Here is a 16,362-nt window from a genome sequence, read left to right on the forward strand (position 1 = left end):
ATTTGCATTGCAAATACTACTGTAGACACTTTATTCAGCCAAACTCAAAAGTATTTCGATACAAATCTTGCTATGAACGTCCATGTTGTTGGTGTCTATTGCTATGACCTAGTTTTAAAATAACGGTACACTCATTTTCTTGTTAACTAACCTGTGTTTTCAGACACGGGTTGTAACGTTGTCAACAATTCCTAAAGACGCTAATTATCTACGCTCTTACGTTAAGCATAATTGTTGCTTTACCTAAACGTTGGATAAGTAATAGGCTATAACATAATTTACAAAATACAGTATGTTTGACAAATTGGAGAAACAGAAATGTTGCGGGTTGCCTTCGTTCAGCTTTTAATCTTGCCCCCTCTGCTGGTTACATTGGAGCATCAACCGTTAAAATGTACCTGCACAAACACACTTCAAGCTTAAATGCTAATTAATTGCAAGTGTTAACAAAATTAATGACATTTGGAAGAAACCAAATCATATATTCTTCTTGAGGACTTTGCTTTCTCATAAATGTGCAAATACGAAAGGAATATGATGAAATGTATGTAGTTACAAAATAATTACATATTGTATAGTATTATTTCCATTCAGTGTCCAAAAGATTGTAATCCACCTGTAAACACATTTTGCAACAATCGGATGGCAAGACAAACACATCTTAAAAATGTTTAATTACACAAAATAAAAAAAGTACTGCCATAACTCTAATCCACCGCCATCTGTTAATATCTATGATGACAAGTATCATAAACATTCTTACCAGAAATGATGGCACAACTGACATAACACAATCAGCAGGTTTTAGACAGCTGGCTCAGGGGCAGCGCCTAATACTGTACCTGGTGGTTATTTAGGAGGGCAGGGAAAGATCATAAAGAGAGGATGTAGGTGGAAGAGAGTGGGAGGGCTTAAGCGCCGCACAGGAAGTTGAGCTTTGTTCTCATTCCTAGAGTGAGTGACTAAGGGTCAATGATACCTGAGCTCTGTGTACAGTCATCGTATATATCGTAAAATACAACGAGTTGTCATCTCATGTAATACCAGTTACTTGGTCACCCTTTTAAAAAAAGTGGTATTCAAAACATTTCTGAGGACCCCATTTGTCCTTCAAATCTGTAAATCAAATGACCGTCAATTTATTAAATCTCTTATCAAAATGAAAATAAATCAATAAATACATTTACTTAATTACATTTTTTCAAATGATCTTTCTATATATTGATCTTTCTGTATATTGTCGAATAAAATAATCTGTACTCTTCATTTTTATATTTTCTTATACATTTTATTTTTGCGGCCCCACTGCAGTTCCCCCGCGACCCCAATAGGGGTCCTTAACCCAGACTTTGAATACCACTGCTTTAAAAACATGTTCCAACATAAATCCATATAATGCCTACTATCATAACATTTCACCCTATTTTTAGTTGCACACTTCAGAATAGGTAATTAAAACCCTCATTGTATGGAAACTTTAAAACTGTCTGACAATTAGTCAACATAGTCTGACTGGAATTCCTACATTACATTTCAGGTGTGACTTGGGAACGACTATGGTTAAACAGGTTTGTTGAAACCCTGTATATAATACAATACACAGTATATAACACGATCATATCTTTGTGATAAAGATCATTGAAAAACTATTCCCAAAAACAATACAAGTAAATATAGGTTGGAAAAACGACAAGAACTTAATGAAGCTAAACCAAAGTGCAGGTACATCTCCTCATACTACCTTGATTACAGAATTCATATGTATAGGTAGCTATCATAGGTACACATACACAATCCATTTTCCCTTGTCCCATAATGGTATGTAATAGGTATGTAATGCCTATTGGAACTAAATAATTTATTTTACAAATTTGGAATTCAAAGACAACCAATTTGGCCACGAGTACCTCATCAACAAACTTCACATTGATGCCTCTGATGCCTTAAAATCACCACAAATCAGGCTCCACCCACACAATCTTCTTCTGCTCCTCCAAGATGATGGAATGCAGGGTGGTGAGCAGGGTGGTTTTGTCGTCCCATGAGTCAGGGCTGACGATGCGGTAGAGGCAGGGCAGCTTGTCCAGCAGGGACTCCTCGCTGCGAGAACACTCCAGCAGCTGCTCCTCAGACCAGCCCAGACACTGCACCTTAGACCTGGGCAAGAGGGGGAGGAGGCAGGGGGGGAAAAAACAAGAGCGATGAATGAATAGAGCGATAGAGAGAGAGCGAGAGAGCGAAGATAAAGACAAATAGGGTAGAAGGCGAGATGGAGGGAGAGAGAACATGAGACATAAACACAAAGACACACCATGCAGGAGGGGGAATGGAACAATATTGCTACCATTCATATTTCATATCAAAAGTCACACAATGGCCTACTTGAGTTTGCGTGCTGCTCTGGACTTGGACTGGGCGATGAAGATGATGATGGGGAAGATCTCTGCCCTGTGGAGGCGGCGTACACAGTCCAGACCTAGAGGCAGCACACAGTGGGTACCCTGAGAGTAGAGACAGGAGAAGAGTTTCGGTACGGTCAATACAGAAGCTGCACAGATTCTTCTGGATTACAGGGTACATCAATAACAGGGCCACTGAAAATAAGGGAGGCATTATTGGTTCTTTTTGTGACGTTTGTGGAAAACGGTTCCAGTAAGTCATAAACCATTATTTTTCTTCTAATATCAGTATGTCAAATACGGTGTTGTCATTTCGACTATCCCACCTGCTTCATGACCCTCTCAACACTCTGCAGGGTGTAACACCGCTGACCCCCCTGTTCACACTCCTCCAGTACCTCAGACCTCTGCAGCCTGGTAGCGTGCTCACTGGAACTCAATAACTCTGGGGATAGGGGGAGGGAGGGAGAGAGGGGGAAAGATGGGTATAGGATAAGGTGAGACAGCAGGTACAGAGGAAAACAAAGATTTGCATCTTCATTAACATCACCTTCCGCTACTGTGCAAATATTAGATCATCTCATTGGAATTCCGCTCTGGGCATCGGGCAAGTGATGGATGAAAGAAAAAAAAGAGAAGAGAGAGAAAAAAACATCAGAAAAAGAAAAAAAGAAAGACTCCTCCCTAACCTGGCTCACACAACTGAAAGCCCTGCCACTTGGCCAGCTTCTGATCCAGGACACGGCCGAGGATTGTGGGTAGCAGGAGGACCGGACGACAGATGGGTGGGAAGTAGGGCGTGACCAGGGTGTAGGGCATGAGGGTCAAACAGCCTCTGGGTGCAGAGGCATCCCCTAGAGCAGAGGACAATATTAGGACACACCGGGTTCAGGTCGATAACTAAGGCGACATTATTACAGGTATAAGAAATGTGACGATACCAGTAACGCAATACTGTTTCCTTGGAAAAAATGAAAACACGATACTTGCCGCGATACCCGTATCATCCCAGCCCTAACAGGTATGGTAATATCATAGGGCTGGAGTTAATCCAACCTGCTTTAGCAATGTTTATGCACAGTTTAGCAGACTTGGTTTGATGCAGAACTTCAATGGGTGCCATGTTGACAATTCGATGGAGTGTTTGGCTCCAACATGGAGGATAGTCTTATGATATGGCCTCTATGGTTCTGGCTCTGTTATGTTTTGTATATTCTTGTGTACAAAAATGACTTCCTATCCAGCTTTGACTGTATCTGATATATACCTGGCCCAGTGCTCTTGTCCTTGCTGTCTTCTACACAGACCCACAGAGGATTCCTCCCCTGTCTCCCCGTACTGACAATCCTCACAGTCTTCTGCTTGTCCCGGGCCTGAGGACCCAGCAAACAATGTGTTAACCCGAACGTTGACAGCGGTTCAGAGGGATATTCACATGACTACAACCTTTTCTTCGTGAATATTCGGTTAACACATTCTAGAAACGTCAAAAACAAACATTTTTGGAACACATTCGCGGGAAAGGACTGTCACTTGGCTGTAACTCAGAACCCTAAAGCGAGTTGCATTTTGGTCCGAGTAGTTCTGCAAACTATGAAACTAGTGAATGATGTTACCTTTCTAAGTGCCATGGGTTGGAGGCTCATGTCCTCGATGGCTCTGATCAGCAGGCGTTGGGCCCTGCAATGACAATGAACACATCTTCACTAATATCATTTATACAGCATGTCATTTATGTATTGGCCAATTCAAATCCTACAGTAATTCTTATCAGTACATCATTGTATCAAACATAGATTAGATGTAGTAGGTGTTAGTTCTCCAAGGGGGATAGATATAGCCTAGTCCCAGATCTGTCTGTGCTATAGTGGTCATAGGAGTTGGTAAGATCGCACAAACAGATCTGGAACCAGGCTAGGCTAGAAAGAATCCATGTCAACAATCCAAGCCCCCATGGTGGGTACTGGGCCTACTACCTGTAGTAGTTGGGCAAGTTGCCAGTCTTGAGGTCCAGCAGTTGGCAAGGGTGGACGTGGCTGGCCCTCCAGGAGCAGTCAGTGCCCGCTGGTCGGGTGCATGTGACGTGGAGGATGTCGTTACAGGAAACGGTCAGAGTGTCCTGCGAGCCCCCGGTTAACGACATGTTGACACGCACATAGAAGGAGTCACCTGACATGGCCTCGCCACTCTGCAGCAGGAGCTTCTTATAGGCTGAGAGAGAAAAGGGGAGGAACCATAGAGGATTATGACTGTGACAGATCTGGGTCACGGCACCAATGTAACAGGTGTGATATATACACACACACACACACACACGACCAACCAACTTGAATACAGAAACATTAAAATAGCATATTTATGAAATATCAAGTGGAAGCATAACTTCACCTGTTTCATGTGATTATTCTTAGTGATACACATTACATAGAGAATGGTACTTGTGCATGCCAATAGCTTTCCAGTGAGAAAACAAGAGAGCACTCTTTGTTGTTGTTAAGAATATTAGCCAGGTGCTGAAATGGACTACTTTGAAGTTGTCATGGGTTAAGTGTCCCCAGCATGTCACTCTGTTTTTCACCCCTATGTTGCTATGTTACCTCAAAACAAACAGTCAACCTAAATACCTATGAAACAGGAAACGGATAACCCTCGACTTTCAACCTAAATCATGAGAATGAGGCACTTTTGTGACGAGATCCACAGACACACACTAGTCAAACAAAAAAATTTCTAATCAGCTAAGAACACATTTTTCTCTCTCTAGTGCCTGATCTGGGCGATTTGACACTCCATTAAAGTCACGGTAACATTTTGAAGAACCTCCTTGCTTATACAATTCTGTCACATCAGAAGGATAACGTCAAGCAAGGGAGAAAGAAAGGATGCATTTTACAAGTATTTGCACCGGGTATTTGCAGGGTATTTGAATGTGATGACGTATGAATTATTTTAACCAGACTGTATTTGAATGTAGTGATAACATATTCATATTTTAACAGGGCCAGGGTCTCACCATCTTGGTTGGGCCTCAGGGAGAGGTGGCAGAAGCCTCGGACCTGCCCCAGACCCCAAATGGCTTCTTCCAGGGTGGAGTCCTCCAGAACCATTCTTAGAGCCTGCTGAGCCTGCTCATACTTCACCTGGAACCCAGTAGCACAAACACCCATTAGAATTATAGTGCCTTCACAGAAACTATAAAGAAGAGCGAGGAGTTATGACACAAAATGGCTGCCATGAATCGATCTGTCAGGTGCGTGCTAGATAGGAGACTGGAGTTGTGGAGACACAGACACAAACACACACCTCCAGTATTTGCGCCCCCGAACTAATGCCCACTGTGTTGGCGGCGGAGCCCTCAGTGACCTGGTGGATAAACACGCCCGTCTTGTTACCCCCCACCACCTGCAGCTGGCTCAGAAGCTCCTCCCCCTGGAAGGAGATGGTCAGGACTCGGCCCGTGATGCGCATGGCCCGGGGCCGGGAGCGCAGCAGGAACGGGGGGGCTGATGCCCTGGAGAGACTGGGGTTGAGATGGAGAGGAGATGAGAGTATTTCATTGTCACATTAATCTATCCTGGACAGACTACGGAAAGTTTAGAAACAATCGAGCATCTGACCAAAATGCGTGTGATTTTAGTTTCGGGTTAACCAAGATTATTGTTAAATGCATACGATGTACGTGAGGTGCTTTGAGTTTGGTAATGACGCCCTATAGGAGCAAATCATTTTCATGTGTCATCATCATAATACCATCTCCTTGCAATATGCAGGCTAAATGGCTTTCTTCCTCTGTACTTATGCTTGCTTTAGCCTTCCCTCCACTCATCAGCAACAATTCAAGGTAGGGAATGTGAGCACATCCCATAGATTTCAGTACATCAAGGTAAATTCAAGTTCCTCACCCATCACTGTTGTTGCTTTGGCAGGAAAGTGTAGGTGACATAACAGATTGCTCAACCTCATTGCCTGTAAATGAAATAAAACAAAAGAGACTGTTCAAGAATGTGTACACAGAGAGAACGCCCGACTGTTAATGTGTTACCTAGCCTACCAGGCCAGGATCCAAACTTCACCCGAGGCTAATTTCGTCTCTGTTCGGTAAATGGCCAACCAAAACATTTCCATTTGTTTTCATTAAGACTCATCTGGGTGTTCCCCTCAAAGACAAACACGGAAGCACACGCTTATATGCATGTATTTAAGCACAAAAATGCACACACACAAACACACTTGAAAGTACACACGCACACACAGAAGCTGTTAAGTCCCAGTAAGGTGAGAGGTTGTTAAAGGTTGGAGTTCATTCAGTTACGTACCACTGGGGATGAACACAAAGTCATTGTCACATTCAGCCGTCTCCGAGCTAGGGACAAGAAGAGGGAATAACACTTGTTTACAAAAATGCTGTGTTCTTATTTCGTCCTTATGTTCTCTCTCTCTCTCTCTAACCTCTCCTTCCCTCCCTCTCTAGGTATCATGTATGCTACGACATATAAACTGGTTGGGTGAGTTGTACTGCAGAAATCCAGAATTGCCATCATGGCCTTGAACACTGTCTTCACTGTAAACACAAAACTATGACAACAAACATGAACATGGGCAGCCGTTCATCTGTGAAAACAACCTATAATTAGTTCCAAAAATAACACCTGAATCCTCAATCAAATATGACCACAAAGGGTGCGTTTCCAATGGCACCCTAATCCCTATATATAGTGCACTACTTTTGACCAGGACCCCCGCTGCTCTGGTCAGACCTACTGTACTATATAGGGAATAGAATGCCATTTGGGACACAGACAGAGAGACCCCACATAGTTTATAGGAAGATCAAATCTACCTTTATAATGAAATGATCTCATGTTACTAGAACAGAAAGAAGGGCTATGGACGCTGGGGGGAAAAAGCCTTGAAATGAAGCTCTTCCCGGCAACACAGAGTAAACATACCTTCCTGGTAAAAAAGCGGACTTTGGACAGCGACATCACATCACTCAGAATATAGAAGGAAGCATGCCAACTGTACTACTGTGTAAGTGTCCAACTGGTTCTGAATGAGGAGTCAGACTGTGTCTTAAACATACACAGAGTATAAAACACACACACACACACACCTTACCTGTCTCGATCGCACCATAGGGTCTTTTCTCGTTTCCGCAGTGTCTCTGGGCATGGAGGCTCCACATTCTGGGACCGGACACTACCTGGAGGGACATTGCCACTCTACACACAGACAAACATAATTACCAGAAGTCAAGTCTATGATGCAAATCATTAAAGACAAATCAGATGATATAAACAGCTGACATGACTGATACAAATCCTGCATGGCACACACACCTCTATACTGCATCCCCTCATGGAATCGGGGCCAATTGCATGCATGCGGCGGAGGCGGGGACGAGGTGAGGGGCTGGAGGGGAGGCTGTCACTGCTGGAGCCCTGGCTCTCCCAGCTAAACTTCCATTCCTGGAGACAGACAGACACACGTTAGTCGTTAGTATCTCATTTAGAATCTGCTCTGTATGTTAATGCGTGTATGGAGTGTCCGTGGGTGTGTATACAATGTGCATTTGTGTGTGTGTGTGTGTATGTATACAGTGTGTGCGCTGCGCAGCGTGTTCTTCTCAGCCAGGCTCCTGGCTATCTGGGCCTGGGCCTCGTCCCTGGACTGGCACGCCTGGAGGGATAGACAGACAGACAGATAAAGAGGCAATAAAACAGACATACATACAATGTGTGTTCAAAACATGAAGGACACCTTCCTGATATTGAGTTGCAACCCCCCAGCAGCGTTGCAGTTCTTGACACAAACCGGCGCGCCTGGCACCTACTACCATACTCTGTTCAAAGGCACTGAAACCTTTTGTCTTCCCATTCACCCTCTGAATGGCACACATACGCATGTCTCTGTTGTCTCAAGACGTCAAAAACCTTCTTTAACCTGTCTCCTCCCCTTCATCTACACTGGTTAATGTGGATTTAACAAGTGACCTCAATAAGGGATCATAGCTTTTACCTGGATTCACTTGCTCAGTGTATGTCATGGAAAGAGCAGGTGTTCCTAATGTTTTCTACGCTCGGTGTATGTGGAGTGACAAGCAAAGACAGACATGCAGGCAGGTCAGTATGCAAACAGGTGGATATAGGCAGACAGACTGACAGGCTGGCGGACAGACTGACAGGCTGGCGGACACACAGACAGGTATGGCATTCCAATAATTGATTTTAGGATGAGCAATGATGCCATAAGGTAATAGCTCCTTACGTGGTCTCTCTCTGTCTGTAGCTCCCTCAGTTGGCTCTGTTTGACAGTACCATTCTGCTGGTACATCTCACAGTCCAGAGTCAGCTTCTGAACCTGCAGCGCCAGACACTCCTTATGTTCCTCCATCTAAGAGCAAACACACCCACGCAGTGGTTTAGAGTTTGGCCACTCTAAAATGTACCGTGTAACACAAAGCATATTGCCTTTCAGCAGATTATTTGCTGTTGAATAAAATGGCCAACTCAAAAGGGTTGTTCACAATCTCCTAGACACACACACCTCCTGCCTCTCGCGGATCAGCTGCTCATTCTCCTCTCTGTAGCACCTGAGCTGCTCAGCAAGCTCCATATGGCCATCCCTCACCTCAACCAGGTCTTGGGCAAGGATATCCTCGCGTGCCTGAAGAGAGAGAGGGGAGTGTAAGGATACAGAGAACGGGGGATAGAAAATTTGAGAAAAATAAAGGGTAGAGGGATAGTGAGAGAAACAGGAAGACAAGAGGAAGTGACAATAGTCAGAACCACAGTGTGTCTGAGAAATTCTAGTTTGTTTGTGGAAGTCTGAGCTTGTGTCCTCCTCACTCACCGGGGAGTATTTCTCGGGCACCAGTAGCTGCCTGCGCAGAGCGCTAATCTCGTCCTGCAGTTTCTGCGTCTCGCTGGGGCTGGGGCACTTGAGCGAGCGCTGCCTCTCAAAGTCCCTCTCTGTCTGGGCTTTGCGCAGCTCAAACTGAAGCTGATATACCTGCCCATCATAGAAAAACAGAAGACTACTGTCACAAATACTGTGACCGCAGTATTTGACCACAGTTGCTTCAACATGTTTTCTGTTGTCCCTTGTTGTTTCTTACAGTAAATGAAATGTATCTCTTAAAGATGGAATCCGCAGTAGGGGAACCAGTGCCACTGTCCGCCCCATGGTTGTTGTTATTGTTTTGTTGACGAAACAGAGCTGGGGAGCATCATGTAAAAATGTTTTTAAAAGTGTGGTACATATGCAATGATGTCCGAGGGGGGAAAAAAACTGTTTGTTGTTTGCAGTAACTTCTTTGTTGTTGTAATATCGCAAACAGACATGGCAAATTCACCATTAAGGATTCCAGCTTTTTGAATTGAATTCCTTTTGAGTAACAGACATATACAACAAAATGTACAATGTGGACAGGGATGCCGAAGGAGCTTTAACACGTTTCTACACCAAAATAATGCTGTTATTAGTTCAATCAACTTGACCAATTCTCCCTTACCTCACCTCGCTCATCAACTCATCCTTGACCGCTGGCTACGTCCCATCCGTCTTCAAGAGAGCGAGAGTTGCACCCCTTCTCAAAAAACCTACACTCGATCCCTCCGATGTCAACAACTACAGACCAGTATCCCTTCTTTCTTTCCTCTCCAAAAATCTTGAGCGTGCCGTCCTTGGCCAGCTCTCTTGCTATCTCTCTCACAATGACCTTCTTGATCCAAATCAGTCAGGTTTCAAGACTGGTCATTCAACTGAGACTGCTCTTCTCTGTGTCACGGAAGCTCTCCGCACTGCTAAAGCTAACTCTCTCTCCTCTGCTCTCATCCTTCTAGACCTATCTGCTGCCTTTGATACTGTGAACCATCAGATCCTCCTCTCCACCCTCTCCGAGTTGGGTATCTCCGGCGCGGCTCACTCTTGGATTGCGTCCTACCTGACAGGTAGCTCCTACCTGGTGGCGTGGCGAGAATCCGTCTCCGCACCACGTGCTCTCACCACTGGTGTCCCCCAGGGCTCAGTTCTAGGCCCTCTCCTATTCTCGCTATACACCAAGTCACTTGGCTCTGTCATATCCTCACATGGTCTCTCCTATCATTGCTACACAGACGACACACAATTAATCTTCTCCTTTCCCCCTTCTGATAACCAGGTGGCGAATCGCATCTCTGCATGTCTGGCAGACATATCAGTGTGGATGACGGTTCACCACCTCAAGCTGAACCTCGGCAAGATGGAGCTGCTCTTCCTCCCGGGGAAGGACTGCCCGTTCCATGATTTCGCCATCACGGTTGACAACTCCATTGTGTCCTCCTCCCAGAGTGCTAAGAGCCTTGGTGTGACCCTGGACAACACCCTGTCATTCTCCGCTAACATCAAGGCGGTGACCCAATCCTGTAGGTACATGCTCTACAACATTCGCAGAGTACGACCCTGCCTTACACAGGAAGCGGCGCAGGTCCTAATTCAGGCACTTGTCATCTCCCGCCTGGATTACTGTAACTCGCTGTTGGCGGGGCTCCCTGCCTGTGCCATTAAACCCCTACAACTCATCCAGAACGCCGCAGCCTGTCTGGTGTTCAACCTTCCCAAGTTCTCTCACGTCACCCCACTCCTCCGCACACTCCATTGGCTTCCAGTTGAAGCTCGCATCTGCTACAAGACCATGGTGCTTGCCTACGGAGCTGTGAGGGGAACGGCACCTCCGTACCTTCAGGCTCTGATCAGGCCCTACACCCAAAGAAGGGCACTGCGTTCATCCACCTCTGGCCTGCTCGCCTCCCTACCTCTGCGGAAGCACAGTTCCCGCTCAGCCCAGTCAAAACTGTTCGCTGCTCTGGCACCCCAATGGTGGAACAAGCTCCCTCACGACGCCAGGACAGCGGAGTCAATCACCACCTTCCGGAGACACCTGAAACCCCACCTCTTTAAGGAATACCTGGGATAGGATTAAGTAATCCTTCTAACCCCCCCCCACCCTCCCCCCCAAAAAATATATAGATGTACTATTGTAAAGTGGTTGTTCCACTGGATATCATATGGTGAATGCACCAATTTGTAAGTCGCTCTGGATAAGAGCGTCTGCTAAATGACGTATATGTAAATGTACCATACTTTTGGTCAACCCTGTAAATACCGTAACTTATCACTTCATGTAACGCAGTGCAGTCATCACCACTCCGGAATATCACACAGCTAACCCTTTAACCCTGACCTGCAGGTTGAGGTCGCTACAGTGGATGTTGGCGGCCGACCTCTCCTCGATGACGGCCGTGTACCGCGCATACAGGCCACACTTCTCGTCCTTCAGCTTCAAGATGTCGTGGTGCGCGGCAGCCAAGTGCTTCCTCATGCGGCCATGGTCGGCCTTAAGACGGCGAGACTCCTCCTGCCGCTCCAGAGTCTGACCTAGCTGCGCCTCCAGGGAGGTGCAACGTGACCCCAGCCGACTGGCCTCCTGCCGAGCCTCCTTCAGCTCCTTCTGCATCCCTGTCAAGGCTTTGACCAGGTACTCTGTCAAGTCCGAGTACTTAATCAGGCCTGGGAGGAAATCAGATTAGGATGGACACACTACAGCCTTCTGCTAACCCAGGACTACTGATTGGACTATGTATAATTTCCCACCAAATATTTTTACCAAATGATTTACTCCAATGGGGATTATATGAATACTTTATATTTAGAATACGGTTTACTGATGAATAGAATGAACACATTGTACTGGTTTTCAAGCAACCAGGACAAATTAAAAAAGAGCCATCATTCTTCACACAAGGTACCCGCCCCTCTCCTTAACACATGGCCTCAATGAGCCAGATGGGAAACAGGTCATGTGTTGTGTGCTACTCACCACTGAAGCCAGAGGGCACGGTGCTGGGCTTGCGGCCTGTGACCTGGGTGTAGATGGTGGGGTAGTGGATCATCAGGCTCTCCAGCAGGGCCATTGCGCCGTTCCTCCCCTGGATACGCAGCAGGTCCAGCATGTGACCTAAAGAAGACAAAGGGTTAAATAGGACGACGTGCACAACGTAAATCAAACACGAAGATGGACTGTTTTATGGACTTATTCATAAAAATGTACTGTTGTATTTCCTCATTAATGTAGTAGTTTTATAGGGACAGACACTATTAAAATATGGACATGTTGAGTTAAAAACATTTATGAATCACAGAACTAATTTTCATCACCAGTTATAAGACATGCTCAAGTGCGTAGATATACACTGAGTGCACAAAACATTAGGAACACCTAATATTGAGTTGCACCCTCTTTTGCCTCAATTTGTCAGGGCATGGACTCTAGAAGGTGTCAAAAGCCGGCCCATGTTGACTTCAATGTTTCCCACAGTTGTGTCAGGTTGGCTGGATGTCCTTTGGGTGGTGGACCATTCTTGATACACACAGGAAACTGTTGAACTTGAAAAACCCAGCGGGGTGCAGTTCTTAACACCAACCGGTGCACCTGTTTGTGTCAACTCACTACTACCATACCCCCTTCAAAGGCACTTAAATCTTTTGTCTTGCCCATTCACCCTCTGAACGGTACATATACACAATCCGTTTAAAAGTTATTGGAGTTCTTCCCTTTTAGGATGGCCAGAGTTAGGATGACTAAATCAATGGAGGCCAGAAAAAAAAGTGGTCAAAAATCTGGAGAAAAAAAATGTTTTCGCATCATGTCAGCTAAACTGGATTCTGTGCAAGAATTAAGGGTACTGGCTACCTGACAGGTTCACTCGTCACCTTTCTCCTTAAATCTGCAGCAAATAAAACAATAGATAAGATGGATATCGATTTTGAGACATGACATGTACTATAGTATTTTCATATTTCTGTATACGCTTTTCATATTCATTCGAAATTACTGTCCTTTTTCAAAGATAAAAAAAAAACACGCGTATCCCTGTGAAATGTCAACGGAACACTGAGTGCATACAAAGATTTGTATTTTCAAATCCTTTTACATTTAATTCAGCTTGTGTAATGCTAATTTGACTTTTTCCTGACCCGCGGAAACAACTTTGAAGATGACGACCGCAAAATGTAAAATCCTCAAAAGTTGTTACAAACCTGCACTGCTATGTCAACAGAGCTCGGTGCTTATTAACGGATCTATTAGGTTACGAAATCCAACTTCAAAAAAAAGTAATGCTAATGACATGTTAGAGAAAGAACGATTCAGAACATATATAATCATATTTGTCTTGGTAAAATGTATTTCATAACATAAGGAAGTAAAATTTCCTCACCAAAGCTGGGCAGAGTAGGCGGACACCCTATACAGTGGCCTTGTGGTTAAAGTGTCCACCCTGAGATTGCAAGGTTGGATGGTCGGTTCCTGGTCTATTCATACCAAAGACTCTACAAATGGGACCTGATGCCTCTCTGCTTGAGACTCAGAATTAAGGAGATGGATTGCTGGTAAGGCCCTGTGCCACTAGTGTCCTGCCCAGGGGGTGTATTGCCCATCAGGCTGCCCTCGTGCTACAGAAACAGGACATAGGCTCCTGCTCATATGGGCCGTTCTGGCTGGGACAAGGCCTCTACTTACCAAAGAAATGTATAAACAAAACCAAGTGAAAAAAAAAACTCAACATTGATAGAATGGAATAGAATTAAACAGACTAGAAAAAAATACAAAGAGCGTACAACAGAAGAAAATCTAAACTAATACAATAGAAAATCATAGAAACGAATAGAATAGAAGTCTTACTGGTCCTCATGGAGCTGTTGTTGAGCTTGAGGCAGGAGAGGATCTCGTCTTCATCCATCTCTGTGAGGACCCTGGCCTGGCGCAGGTATGGGATCAACATACATGGTTTCACACCCAGGGAGATACGATGACGGTTGTCGTTGATCAGCTCCCATACATCTTCCTCACTCATCTCCTTAAGGTCGGGCCCCTCCGGAACACATTCCGCTGCCATGGTGAGTGCCGGCGTGTGTGTGAGGCGACACACTTCGAGTGAGTGTCGCAGGCGGACGCGGTCACTGAACACACACACACATTTAATCACACACACCTAGTATTATTGCTGTCCGATGCTGGGAAAAAAGCTAACTGTCAGAGAAACAGGGACTCCACGCCCGGCTGGTGTAGGCGTCAATGCAAGGAAGGGTGTGTGTGAGATAACCTGAAAGACAAGAAACATAAACCTCAGTCAATCAGTGCCCACGCCGAGCCCTGAAGATGTGTACATTTCACAGTAAACATCATATTGTGCCTTACCTCCTGTGCTTCACTGATGTAGGCCTAATGTACCTTTTGCAAAGCTACTTGCCTTCCTCCATGCTCTTTATTACTGAAGACATATTTGTTGAATGGGGCCACGTCATATGAATGAATAATTCTGTATCTTTATGATTCACAACCACTGTCATAAAGTTACAGAATGAACCTCACATTCATTCATTCATTCTTTAATTCATGCCAATTTCTATAGCTCCCGCCGTGGGCCGCCAGTGTCATTTTGTAAATGCCGGATCTCTAGCAAGACGCGTAGTTCACCCAAGTTTCGTCAAATAGTATCTTCTTCAGTGCTGTGAGATATTGCGTGTGACTAAACAAACTGACAAGATTTCATCTTGGCAGACAACATCAACAATAGATCAAGAGAGGGGATATTCACTGGAAATGTACCACCTGTATACATGCTTGGTATTGTGTTGTTACCATACGTGACTGTTATTACCACATGTTGCCTAGTAAACTAATACTATGCCAAAGTTTGTCTATAATAACAAAACCCTAGATACAAAGGGTAGGCTACATCTTATTTGACTTTGGTCTGTACACGATAGTATGTATTCAAGTTGGCTACAAAACTGGCAAATGCATGGAGGAAATACTGAGAAACAGGAATACAGAGATATTACTGAATAACCATGAGGGATTTCAGGAACTGAGTACAATTCACACGCATATATTTAAAGTAAAATACACACAGGCCTACTTAGAGCGTAAAATGACTTCTTATAATATGTACAAAAGCATTTACCATTTCTTTGGAGTTGCAGGTATAGCCTATGTATAATCACCATGAACTACTACTGGTGCGAGCAGCGCTCCTCCCACCAATGACAGCGCATGGGCGAGGAGGACAACTAAACCGACTAATCGTACAAAGTTACTAACCAACCAATCAAAAAATAACAAATTTGGATTATTACTGATGGACTATAGCCTAAAAAATAAACAAACAAAAAACATGAAGCTTGTTCCTGGTAACATTCCTAGGGCCATTGGGTTATTCCTTGGGAAAGTGAATATAAAAAGGCTGTGGTTGGAACTTACACTACATGACCGAAAGGCATGTGGACACCTGCTCGTCGACCATTTCATTCTGAAATCATGGGCATTAATATGGAGTTGGTCCTCCTTTGCTGCTATAACAGCCTCCACTCTTCTGGGAAGGCTTTCCACTAGATGTTGGAACATTGCTGCAGGGACTTGCTTCCATTCAGCCAGAAAAGCAATAGTGAGGTGGAGCACTGATGTTGTGCAATTAGGCCTGGGTACATCCCAAAGGTGTTCGATGGGGTTGAGGTCAGGGCTATATACAGGCCAGTCAAGTTTTTCCACACCGATCTCGACAAACCATTTCTGTATGGACCTCGCTTTGTGCACGTGGGCATTGTCATGCTGAAACAGGAAAGAGCCTTCCCCAAACTGTTGCCACAAAGTTGGAAGCACAGCATCGTTTAGAATGTCATTGTATGCTGTAGCGTTAAGATTTCCCTTCACTAGAACTAAAGGGCTTAGCCCGAACCATGAAAAATGGCTGCTCGGCCAAGGAAACCCATTTCATGAAGCTTCCTGATGTTGCTTCCAGAGGCAGTTTGGAACTCAGTAGTGAGTGTTGCAACCGAGGACAGACAATTTTTACATGCTACGCACTTCAGGACTCTGTGGTCCCGTTCTGTGAGTTTGTGTGGCCTACCACTTCGCAGCTGA

The 16,362-nt window shown here is 44.8% G+C and overlaps 1 protein-coding gene across 1 annotated transcript; it reads right to left on the minus strand.

Moving 5' to 3' along the window:
- Nucleotides 1–321: 321 nt before the first annotated feature.
- LOC106564890 (caspase recruitment domain-containing protein 14) lies at nt 322–14,678 on the minus strand. The gene is made up of 20 exons (XM_014131380.3): nt 14,122–14,678; nt 12,259–12,396; nt 11,623–11,948; nt 9,252–9,410; nt 8,946–9,065; nt 8,667–8,792; nt 7,998–8,078; nt 7,739–7,867; nt 7,518–7,621; nt 6,716–6,762; nt 6,302–6,365; nt 5,703–5,919; nt 5,413–5,539; nt 4,376–4,610; nt 4,016–4,079; nt 3,667–3,772; nt 3,089–3,253; nt 2,726–2,844; nt 2,383–2,501; nt 322–2,157 (listed from the first exon to the last, which is right to left on the minus strand). The coding sequence occupies exons 1-20, from the start codon at nt 14,333–14,335 to the stop codon at nt 1,950–1,952; spliced, it is 2,868 nt and encodes a 955-aa protein (XP_013986855.2). The 5' UTR covers nt 14,336–14,678; the 3' UTR covers nt 322–1,949.
- Nucleotides 14,679–16,362: the final 1,684 nt, after the last annotated feature.

This window comes from Salmo salar, chromosome 12 (genome assembly GCF_965601325.2).
Source record: "Salmo salar chromosome 12, fSalSal1, whole genome shotgun sequence".
In the NCBI taxonomy this organism is placed as follows: Eukaryota; Metazoa; Chordata; class Actinopteri; order Salmoniformes; family Salmonidae; genus Salmo; species Salmo salar.

Excerpts from the sequence above, each read along its gene's own strand:
- LOC106564890 (XM_014131380.3), bottom strand. The coding sequence starts at position 14,335 with ATGGCAGCGGAATGTGTTCCGGAGGGGCCCGACCTTAAGGAGATGAGT. Across the intron at positions 7,622-7,738 it reads TGAGGGGATGCAGTATAGAG|AGTGGCAATGTCCCTCCAGG; the intron begins GTGTGTGTGCCA and ends GTCTGTGTGTAG. Across the intron at positions 2,845-3,088 it reads CTTTCAGTTGTGTGAGCCAG|AGTTATTGAGTTCCAGTGAG; the intron begins GTTAGGGAGGAG and ends CCCTATCCCCAG.